The sequence below is a fragment of the Bufo bufo genome, chromosome 1, assembly GCF_905171765.1.
Source record: "Bufo bufo chromosome 1, aBufBuf1.1, whole genome shotgun sequence".
In the NCBI taxonomy this organism is placed as follows: Eukaryota; Metazoa; Chordata; class Amphibia; order Anura; family Bufonidae; genus Bufo; species Bufo bufo.
In genome coordinates this window covers 219,424,220-219,436,685 of record NC_053389.1, presented here as the reverse complement: position 1 = coordinate 219,436,685, position 12,466 = coordinate 219,424,220, and the positions used below count along the sequence as shown (strand labels likewise).

At 46.9% G+C, this 12,466-nt stretch overlaps 1 protein-coding gene across 6 annotated transcripts in view; it reads right to left on the bottom strand.

The window, feature by feature from the left end:
• The window catches only part of PLEKHA5 (pleckstrin homology domain containing A5), a 94,492-nt gene extending 85,068 nt beyond the window's left edge, over window positions 1–9,424 (bottom strand). For 5 of the 6 annotated variants that reach the window (XM_040435416.1, XM_040435354.1, XM_040435378.1 and 2 more), the window contains exons 1-2: window positions 9,289–9,424; window positions 9,118–9,194 (exon numbers count right to left, since the gene is read on the bottom strand). In XM_040435416.1, the coding sequence (XP_040291350.1) occupies window positions 9,118–9,194; window positions 9,289–9,380 (169 nt within the window). In that variant the 5' untranslated portion in view covers window positions 9,381–9,424. Of the gene's footprint in view, window positions 1–9,043; window positions 9,195–9,288 lie in introns of those variants that run through there. The other variant, XM_040435371.1, reaches the window with a different exon arrangement.
• Window positions 9,425–12,466: the final 3,042 nt, after the last annotated feature.

Genomic DNA, 12,466 nt, shown 5'->3' with positions numbered 1-12,466 from the left:
GGTCAGAGGCTGTGCACCTCTACAATCACAAATCTGCTGCTTTCCTGCACTGGCAGCTCCTTGTTATTTATAGTGGAGGCAAACGTGCCATCTGGATCCCCAACAAACACTATCCACAGAGATATGAGCAAGCAGACAGGGGCCAATGGTGCTGGCAGACTGCGCCAGTCTACACAGACAGCTCATTCCCACACTGTAACAGACAGTGCGATGCTCACATTGGCAAGAAACCCGGACAGGCCCAGCGGAGAGCGTGAGCCGAGACCTGGAGCTCGGCCAGACAGAAGGATCCTGCAGAACATCGCAGCACCCAGTAAATATTTACAATGGTCTGTGTGAGGGCGCAGGGGCCTGCACAACATCACATTCACCACCACTACTGTATACACAGCCACCAGCTCTTTCCTGGGGGGTCCACACATCACATTTCCCTACACGGGCCTCACGTACCAAACCAGCCAATCACATCGCTGCTCTCATTAGACACAACTGGAAAAGTAAAAGCTACAGTCCTATTGCTTGCTTCCGCCACACGTTCGAAGCTGAGGACCACTAGTGAAAATTCAGAGTACATAGCAGTGACACAAAGGTAAGGCTACTTTTACATCTGCGCTTTCCTTTTCCGCTATTGAGATGCGTCATAGGATCTCAATAGCGGAGGCAGAATGCGTTCCGTTCCATTTGGCTGCATTCCATTTGGCTGCATCCCCATCGCGGACAGAATAACGCTGCAAGCAGCGTTTTTCTGTCCGCGATGTGGTGCGGAGCAAGACACACAATGTAAGTCAATGGTGGCGGATCAGTTTTCTGAGACCCAAAAGAAAACGGATCTGTTCCCCACTGACTTACAATGGTTTTAGAGACGGATCCGTCATGGCTATTTTAGAGGTAATACAACCCGATCCGTTCAGAACGGATCCAGACGGTTGTATTATCAGAACGAAGCGTTTCCGCTGATCGATGACGGATCCAGCAAAAACGCTGGTGTGAAAGTAGCCCAAGAGGCAGACGCGTTAGTTTTGATCCAAAAAGTAAGGCCTCATGCACACTGACGTTTTTTTTTGCGGTCCGCAAAAACGGTTTCCGTTGTTCCGTGTCCGTTTTTTCATCCGTGGGTCTTCCTTGATTTTTGGAGGATCCACGGACATGAAAAGTGAAAAAAAAAACTAAGTCAAGTTTGCATTGAAAATTATAGGAAAAACGGACACGGATCTTGTGTGCATCCGTGATTTTTCACGGACCCATTGACTTGAATGGGTCCGTGAACCGTTGTCCATGAAAAAAATAGGACAGGTTATATTTTTTTCACGGACTGGAAAAAGGATCACGGACGCAGAAGCCAAACGGTGCATTTTCCAATTTTTCCACGGACCCATTGAAAGTCAATGGGTCAGTGAAAAAAAAACGGAAAACGGAACGGCCGTGGATGCACACAACGGTCGTGTGCATGAGGCCTAAAGGAACAACCATGAAGACAGCATGCAACCCCCGTCCACAAGAGCACTGCCACCCCCCTGTACTCAACGCTGGGGTCAACCCTACAATCCGGCGTGTTACTGAGCGGGAGCGCGTCTGCACAGTAGATGGAAAAAATTAATCTATAAAAAGGTACACAAGCGCCATCAATGCCCAATCCGTTCTAAATGACTGTATATATACTATGAAATCAGTGTGCAGCATACAGCAGCATTATTACTACTCCGTCTGCGGTGAAGTAACAAATAACATTGTACTGGGTTAGGCTACTTTCACACCTGCGTTTAGGTCGGATCCGTCTGGTATGTGCCCAGACGGATCCGCACCTTTAATGCAAACGTTTAGATCCGTTCAGAACGGATCCGTTTGCATTACCATGAACAAAAAAAAATAAAATTTTTTTTTTTTTTGTTCATGATAATGCAAACGGATCTGTTTTGACTTTACATTGAAAGTCAATGGGGGACGGATCCGTTTGAAAATTGAGCCATACTGTGTCAACTTCAAACGGATCCGTCCCCATTGACTTCCATTGTAAGTCTGGACGGATCCGTTTGCCTCCGCACGGCCAGGCGGACACCTGAACGCTGCAAGCTGCGTTCAGGTGTCCGCCTGCTGAGCGGAGCGGAGGACAAACGGAGCCAGACTGATGCATTCTGAGCGGATTCGCATCCACTCAGAATGCATTAGGGCTGGACGGATCCGTTCGGGGCCGCTTGTGAGCCCCTTCAAACGGAACTCACAAGCGGAGCCCCGAACGCTAGTGTGAAAGTAGCCTCAGCCAGTAAATAGGAGATATGAAAAGGAGATTCCTGCGAGCTTTCCATACACAGGCCTGAGGACCAGAGCAGTGGTCTCAGGAGCGAGCCATCTTGGCATCTTTCAGTTAGCCATTAAAAGGTATCAACCCCCGAGTAATCTCATCACTAGTGTTATTACTATTCATAGATTGTAAGCTCTTGCGAGCAGGGCCCTCCTTCCTCTTCTTCTAATTATTGACTGGTCTGTTGCTATGTTATTTATGACTGTGTGTACATGAACCCCTGAATTGTAAAGCGCTGCGGAATATGTTGGCGCTATATAAATAAAGATCATTCCATCACTGTGCAGTGGTATTATTCCATCAGTGCATAAAGCTATTAATACTATTATTTCAGCAAAGCACACTATTAGTACTATTCCGTCAGTGGACGTCACCATCAGTATTATTACTTCAGTGTACAGAGCTATTATTATTCCATAAGTGCACAACACTAATAATAATATTCAGTCAGTGTATGTAACTATTAGTACTATTCCGTCACTGTACATCACTATAAGTAACATTCCTTCAGTTTACAACACTGCTAGTAATACTCCTTCAGTGTACTTCATTATTAATATTGTTCCATCAGTTTACATCACTATCAGTACTGCTTAGTCAGTGTACGACCTTATTAGTATTATTCCGTCAGCATACATCATCAGTACTGTTCCATCAGTGTACAATACTATTAGAATTGTTCCGTCAATGTATGACACTATTAGTGCTATTCTGTAAGCACAGAACACTATTAGTACCGTCCCGTCAGTGTACGACACTATTAGTACCGTCCCGTCAGTGTACGACACTATTAGTACCGTCCCGTCAGTGTACGACACTATTAGTACCGTCCCGTCAGTGTACGACACTATTAGTACCGTCCCGTCAGTGTACGACACTATTAGTACCGTCCCGTCAGTGTACGACACTATTAGTACTATTCTATTAGGCTACATTCACACTTGTGTTGTTAATCGAGATCCGGCAGAGAATCTCAATGCTGGAATTAAACAGATCTGTGTTGATTTTGCACATCCATTCCGTTAGCATGCGGTTGTGTGAAATCAAAAAGGAAAAAAACGGATCCGTCACTATAAGTATAAGGCTACTTTCACACTAGCGTTTCTATTTTCTGGTATTGAGATCCATTTTAGTGGCTGAACACCGGAGAAAAACGCTTCCGTTTTGTCCCCATTCATTGTCAATGGTGACAAAACTGAACAGAACGGAGTGCACCAGAATGCATTTTGCTCCGTTTGGTTTTGTTCCCATACCGGAGAGCAAACCGCCGCTTGCTGGGGTGCGGAGCAAGACGGATCCGGCATGACCCACAATACAAGTCAATAGAAAACGGATCCGTCCCCCATTGACTTTCAATGGAGTTAATGACGGATCCATCTTGGGTATGTTAAAGATAATACAAACGGATCCGTTGATAACAGATGCAGACGGTTGTATTATCAGTAATGGAAGCGTTGTTGCTGAGCCCTGCCGGATCCGGCAAAAACGCTAGTGTGAAAGTAGCCTTATTCCGTCAGTGGAAGTCACTGCTAGTATTATTCCATCGCTGCATGGCGGTGTAATACTAGGATCACATGTGCGGTGTAATTACTGTTTATCTGTTCCAGTTTAGGAACAGAAAAAAAAAAATGGAAGTATGTCTACAGCGTGTACATGTATGAGGCCTGTATTCTGTACACCGTAAAGACACAACTGGCTGGTACATATAATAGAGTATATATACAGCACATATTAATATAGACAACTGTACTATGACTGTACACAGTATATACACACGTGAGGGGGCACACAGTTCTATAGAGAGCTGTACTATGACTGTACACAGTATATACACACGTGAGGGGGCACACAGTTCTATAGAGAGCTGTACTATGACTGTACACAGTATATACACACGTGAGGGGGCACACAGTTCTATAGAGAGCTGTACTATGACTGTACACAGTATACACATGTGAGGGGCACACAGTTCTATAGAGAGCTGTACTATGACTGTACACAGTTATACACACATGTGAGGGGCACACAGTTATACACTGCGTGCAGAATTATTAGGCAAATGAGTATTTTGACCACATCATCCTCTTTATGCATGTTGTCTTACTCCAAGCTGTATAGGCTCGAAAGCCTACTACCAATTAAGCATATTAGGTGAGGTGCATCTCTGTAATGAGAAGGGGTGTGGTCTAATGACATCAACACCCTATATTAGGTGTGCATAATTATTAGGCAACTTCCTTTCCTTTGGCAAAATGGGTCAAAAGAAGGACTTGACAGGCTCAGAAAAGTCAAAAATAGTGAGATATCTTGCAGAGGGATGCAGCACTCTTAAAATTGCAAAGCTTCTGAAGCGTGATCATCGAACAATCAAGCGTTTCATTCAAAATAGTCAACAGGGTCGCAAGAAGCGTGTGGAAAAACCAAGGCGCAAAATAACTGCCCATGAACTGAGAAAAGTCAAGCGTGCAGCTGCCAAGATGCCACTTGCCACCAGTTTGGCCATATTTCAGAGCTGCAACATCACTGGAGTGCCCAAAAGCACAAGGTGTGCAATACTCAGAGACATGGCCAAGGTAAGAAAGGCTGAAAGACGACCACCACTGAACAAGACACACAAGCTGAAACGTCAAGACTGGGCCAAGAAATATCTCAAGACTGATTTTCTAAGGTTTTATGGACTGATGAAATGAGAGTGAGTCTTGATTGGCCAGATGGATGGGCCCGTGGCTGGATTGGTAAAGGGCAGAGAGCTCCAGTCCGACTCAGACGCCAGCAAGGTGGAGGTGGAGTACTGGTTTGGGCTGGTATCATCAAAGATGAGCTTGTGGGGCCTTTTCGGGTTGAGGATGGAGTCAAGCTCAACTCCCAGTCCTACTGCCAGTTTCTGGAAGACACCTTCTTCAAGCAGTGGTACAGGAAGAAGTCTGCATCCTTCAAGAAAAACATGATTTTCATGGAGGACAATGCTCCATCACACGCGTCCAAGTACTCCACAGCGTGGCTGGCAAGAAAGGGTATAAAATAAGAAAATCTAATGACATGGCCTCCTTGTTCACCTGATCTGAACCGCATTGAGAACCTGTGGTCCATCATCAAATGTGTGTTTACAAGGAGGGAAAACAGTACACCTCTCTGAACAGTGTCTGGGAGGCTGTGGTTGCTGCTGCACGCAATGTTGATGGTGAACAGATCAAAACACTGACAGAATCCATGGATGGCAGGCTTTTGAGTGTCCTTGCAAAGAAAAGTGGCTATATTGGTCACTGATTTGTTTTTGTTTTGTTTTTGAATGTCAGAAATGTATATTTGTGAATGTTGAGATGTTATATTGGTTTCACTGGTAAAAATAAATAATTGAAATGGGTATATATTTGTTTTTTGTTAAGTTGCCTAATAATTATGCACAGTAATAGTCACCTGCACACACAGATATCCCCCTAAAATAGCTAAAACTAAAAACAAACTAAAAACTACTTCCAAAAATATTCAGCTTTGATATTAATGTGTTTTTTGGGTTCATTGAGAACATGGTTGTTGTTCAATAATAAAATTAATCCTCAAAAATACAACTTGCCTAATAATTCTGCACTCCCTGTATAGAGAGCTGTACTATGACTGTACACAGTATATACACACATGTGAGGGGGCACACAGTTATATAGAGAGCTGTACTATGACTGTACACAGTATACACATGTGAGGGGCACACAGTTATATAGAGAGCTGTACTATGACTGTACACAGTATATACACATGAGGGGCACAGTTATATAGAGAGCTGTACTATGACTGTACACAGTATACACACATGTGAGGGGCACACAGTTATATAGAGAGCTGTACTATGACTGTACACAGTATACACACATGTGAGGGAGCACAGTTATATAGAGAGCTGTACTATGACTGTACACAGTATACACACATGTGAGGGGCACACAGTTATATAGAGAGCTGTACTATGACTGTACACAGTATATACACACACATGTGAGGGGCACACAGTTCTATAGAGAGCTGTACTATGACTGTACACAGTTATACACACATGTGAGGGGCACACAGTTATATAGAGAGCTGTACTATGACTGTACACAGTAGATACACACATGTGAGGGGCACACAGTTATATAGAGAGCTGTACTATGACTGTACACAGTAGATACACATGTGAGGGGGCACAGTTATATAGAGAGCTGTACTATGACTGTACACAGTATATACACATGTGAGGGGCACAGTTATATAGAGAGCTGTACTATGACTGTACACAGTATATACACATGTGAGGGGCACACAGTTATATAGAGAGCTGTACTATGACTGTACACAGTATACACACATGTGAGGGGCACACAGTTATATAGAGCTGTACTATGACTGTACACAGTATATACACATGTGAGGGGCACACAGTTATATAGAGAGCTGTACTATGACTGTACACAGTATACACACATGTGAGGGGGCACAGTTATATAGAGAGCTGTACTATGACTGTACACAGTAGATACACATGTGAGGGGGCACAGTTATATAGAGAGCTGTACTATGACTGTACACAGTATACACACATGTGAGGGGGCACAGTTATATAGAGAGCTGTACTATGACTGTACACAGTATACACACATGTGAGGGGGCACAGTTCTATAGAGAGCTGTACTATGACTGTACACAGTATACACACATGTGAGGGGGCACAGTTATATAGAGAGCTGTACTATGACTGTACACAGTAGATACACATGTGAGGGGCACACAGTTCTATAGAGAGCTGTACTATGACTGTACACAGTATATACACATGTGAGGGGCACACAGTTATATAGAGAGCTGTACTATGACTGTACACAGTATATACACACATGTGAGGGGCACACAGTTATATAGAGAGCTGTACTATGACTGTACACAGTATACACACGTGAGGGGGCACACAGTTCTATAGAGAGCTGTACTATGACTGTACACAGTATACACATGTGAGGGGCACACAGTTATATAGAGAGCTGTACTATGACTGTACACAGTAGATACACATGTGAGGGGGCACACAGTTATATAGAGCTGTACTATGACTGTACACAGTTATACACACATGTGAGGGGCACACAGTTCTATAGAGAGCTGTACTATGACTGTACACAGCATATACACATGTGAGGCGCACACAGTTATATAGAGAGCTGTACTATGACTGTACACAGTAGATACACATGTGAGGGGGCACAGTTATATAGAGAGCTGTACTATGACTGTACACAGTATATACACATGTGAGGGGCACAGTTATATAGAGAGCTGTACTATGACTGTACACAGTATATACACATGTGAGGGGCACACAGTTATATAGAGAGCTGTACTATGACTGTACACAGTATACACACATGTGAGGGGCACACAGTTATATAGAGAGCTGTACTATGACTGTACACAGTATACACACATGTGAGGGGCACACAGTTATATAGAGCTGTACTATGACTGTACACAGTATACACACATGTGAGGGGCACACAGTTATATAGAGCTGTACTATGACTGTACACAGTATATACACATGTGAGGGGCACACAGTTATATAGAGAGCTGTACTATGACTGTACACAGTATACACACATGTGAGGGGCACACAGTTATATAGAGAGCTGTACTATGACTGTACACAGTAGATACACATGTGAGGGGCACACAGTTCTATAGAGAGCTGTACTATGACTGTACACAGTATATACACATGTGAGGGGCACACAGTTCTATAGAGAGCTGTACTATGACTGTACACAGTATACACACATGTGAGGGGGCACAGTTATATAGAGAGCTGTACTATGACTGTACACAGTAGATACACATGTGAGGGGGCACAGTTCTATAGAGAGCTGTACTATGACTGTACACAGTATATACACATGTGAGGGGCACACAGTTCTATAGAGAGCTGTACTATGACTGTACACAGTATACACACATGTGAGGGGGCACAGTTATATAGAGAGCTGTACTATGACTGTACACAGTAGATACACATGTGAGGGGGCACAGTTCTATAGAGAGCTGTACTATGACTGTACACAGTATACACACATGTGAGGGGCACACAGTTATATAGAGAGCTGTACTATGACTGTACACAGTATATACATTGGGGGGAAAACATTCGCACACAGTAGTAATACGACTGCACACAGTAATATACATTAGAGGGGGCACTAATTTACACATACCAGTAATACGACTGCACACAGTAATATACATGGGGGGCACACATTTGCACACAGTAATATACACGGGGGGCACACATTTGCACACAGTAATATACACGGGGGCACACATTTGCACACAGTAATATACATAGGGGGCACACATTTGCACACAGTAATATACATAGGGGGCACACAGTAGTAATATGACTGCACACAGTAATATACATTAGAGGGGGGGGCACACATTCGCACACAGTAATATACATGGGGGGTACACAGTAGTAATATGACTGCACACAGTCATATCCATTAGAGGGGGGCACACATTTGCACACATTAGTAATATGACTGCACACAGTAATATACATGGGGGGCACATTGGCACACAGTAGTAATATGACTGCACACAGTAATATACATTAGAGGGGGGCACACATTTGCACACAGTAATATACATAGGGGGGCACACAGTAGTAATATGACTGCACACCGTCATATACATTAGAGGGGGGCACACAGCAGTTACACGTACTGTAGACGGGGTGTGCATACATAATGGCAGGGGTGTGAGGATTTCTCATGTGTACCACCTGCAGATGCACTGACCTGGGGTCTTCCTGTGTCCGGTCAGCACGGTCTCCCCGGTCACCGGGTGCAGCCAGGTTGTGCTCTTGGCTTCCTCACTGTGGGGAGAGCAGACACATGGATATGAGACAGACGTGACATTTGTGTGAGATGTGTGTGACACGGATGTGGCCCCCCAGGCCCCGCGGTTACTTGATAAAGAAGACTCGGCCGGCCGCGGTGATCCCGTAGCCCCACGCCCAGGGCAGGGAGCTGACCCAGTCCAAGCTCGGATCCGCCGCCATGTCTGTCACGGAGCGGGCACGCGCACAGCCTGCTGGGATGAACCGCGCCGCGCGCTCCTGCTCACTGGCAGTAGCCAGCCAATCACAGAGCAGCGTCGCGAGGGCGAGCACCGTAACCACTCCCCCATAGAGTGCCCACCTTCCCGCTATCCTGAGGTGACAGATCCCTGAGAGGAGGGTGCGGGGGTTGTGATGTGACTCTTTGATAGCACCCGCACTTCAGTCCAGATGGCAGTGCTGTGAGTGGGAATAAGGGGGCTGTGATTGACCCGGATACCAGTCACGTCAGTGTAAAAGTCCTGAGGTGGCGCGGGGGCCGTGTTCTGAGCCCCAGGTCACCCACTCCCGACTATTCATGTGATGGAGGCCGGTCCTTGGCAGAGGTAGACAGGTGGAGTGGTCTCATACCTCAGTATTGTCCCTGCGTACCACACCAGGTGCATTTAGCCTCCTCAGCACCAGGAGTCCTTTAAATGTCACCCCTTAATACCAGGAGCAGAGCCCCTTCATGTCACCCCCTAATACCAGGAGCAGAGTCCCTTCATGTCACCCCCTAATACCAGGAGCAGAGCCCCTTCATGTCACCCCCTAATACCAGGAGCAGAGTCCCTTCATGTCACCTCCTAATACCAGGAGCAGAGTCCCTTCATGTCACCTCCTAATACCAGGAGCAGAGTCCCTTCATGTCACCCCGTAATACCAGGAGCAGAGTCCCTTCATGTCACCCCGTAATACCAGGAGCAGAGCCCCTTCATGTCACCCCCTAATACCAGGAGCAGAGTCCCTTCATGTCACCCCCTAATACCAGGAGCAGAGCCCCTTCATGTCACCCCCTAATACCAGGAGCAGAGTCCCTTCATGTCACCTCCTAATACCAGGAGCAGAGTCCCTTCATGTCACCTCCTAATACCAGGAGCAGAGTCCCTTCATGTCACCCCGTAATACCAGGAGCAGAGTCCCTTCATGTCACCCCGTAATACCAGGAAAAGAGTCCCTTCATGTCACCTCCTAATACCAGGAGCAGAGTCCCTTCATGTCACCCCTTAATACCAGGAGCAGAGTCCCTTCATGTCACCCCCTAATACCAGGAGCAGAGTCCCTTCATGTCACCTCCTAATACCAGGAGCAGAGTCCCTTCATGTCACCCCCTAATACCAGGAGCAGGGTCCCTTCATGTCACCTCCTAATACCAGGAGCAGGGTCCCTTCACATCACCCCCTAATACCAGGAGCAGAGTCCCTTCATGTCACCCCGTAATACCAGGAGCAGAGTCCCTTCATGTCACCCCGTAATACCAGGACCAGAATCCCTTCATGTCACCCCCTAATACCAGGAGCAGAGTCCCTTCATGTCACCTCCTAATACCAGGAGCAGAGTCCCTTCATGTCACCCCCTAATACCAGGAGCAGAGTCCCTTCATGTCACCTCCTAATACCAGGAGCAGAGTCCCTTCATGTCACCTCCTAATACCAGGAGCAGAGTCCCTTCATGTCACCCCGTAATACCAGGAGCAGAGTCCCTTCATGTCACCCCGTAATACCAGGACCAGAATCCCTTCATGTCACCCCCTAATACCAGGAGCAGAGTCCCTTCATGTCACCCCGTAATACCAGGAGCAGAGTCCCTTCATGTCACCCCGTAATACCAGGAAAAGAGTCCCTTCATGTCACCTCCTAATACCAGGAGCAGAGTCCCTTCATGTCACCCCTTAATACCAGGAGCAGAGTCCCTTCATGTCACCCCCTAATACCAGGAGCAGAGTCCCTTCATGTCACCTCCTAATACCAGGAGCAGAGTCCCTTCATGTCACCCCCTAATACCAGGAGCAGAGTCCCTTCATGTCACCTCCTAATACCAGGAGCAGAGTCCCTTCATGTCAGCTCCTAATACCAGGAGCAGAGTCCCTTCATGTCACCCCGTAATACCAGGAGCAGAGTCCCTTCATGTCACCCCGTAATACCAGGACCAGAATCCCTTCATGTCACCCCCTAATACCAGGAGCAGAGTCCCTTCATGTCACCTCCTAATACCAGGACCAGAGTCCCTTCATGACACCCCGTAATACCAGGAGCAGAGTCCCTTCATGTCACCCCCTAATACCAGGAGCAGAGTCCCTTCATGTCACCCCCTAATACCAGGAGCAGAGTCCCTTCATGTCACCCCGTAATACCAGGAGCAGAGTCCCTTCATGTCACCCCCTAATACCAGGACCAGAGTCCCTTCATGTCACCTCCTAATACCAGGACCAGAGTCCCTTCATGTCACCCCCTAATACCAGGAGCAGAGTCCCTTCATGTCACCTCCTAATACCAGGAGCAGAGTCCCTTCATGTCACCCCCTAATACCAGGAGCAGAGTCCCTTCATGTCACCCCGTAATACCAGGACCAGAATCCCTTCATGTCACCCCCTAATACCAGGAGCAGAGTCCCTTCATGTCACCTCCTAATACCAGGACCAGAGTCCCTTCATGACACCCCGTAATACCAGGAGCAGAGTCCCTTCATGTCACCCCCTAATACCAGGAGCAGAGTCCCTTCATGTCACCCCCTAATACCAGGAGCAGAGTCCCTTCATGTCACCCCGTAATACCAGGAGCAGAGTCCCTTCATGTCACCCCCTAATACCAGGACCAGAGTCCCTTCATGTCACCTCCTAATACCAGGACCAGAGTCCCTTCATGTCACCCCCCTAATACCAGGAGCAGAGTCCCTTCATGTCACCTCCTAATACCAGGAGCAGAGCCCCTTCATGTCACCCCGTAATACCAGGAGCAGAGCCCCTTCATGTCACCCCGTAATACCAGGAGCAGAGTCCCTTCATGTCACCTCCTAATACCAGGAGCAGAGTCCCTTCATGACACCCCGTAATACCAGGAGCAGAGTCCCTTCATATCACCCCCTAATACCAGGACCAGAGTCCCTTCATGTCACCCCCTAATACCAGGAGCAGGGTCCCTTCATGTCACCTCCTAATACCAGGAGCAGGGTCCCTTCACATCACCCCCTAATACCAGGAGCAGAGTCCCTTCATGTCACCCCCTAATACCAGGAGAAGAGTCCCTTCATGACACCCCGTAATACCAGGA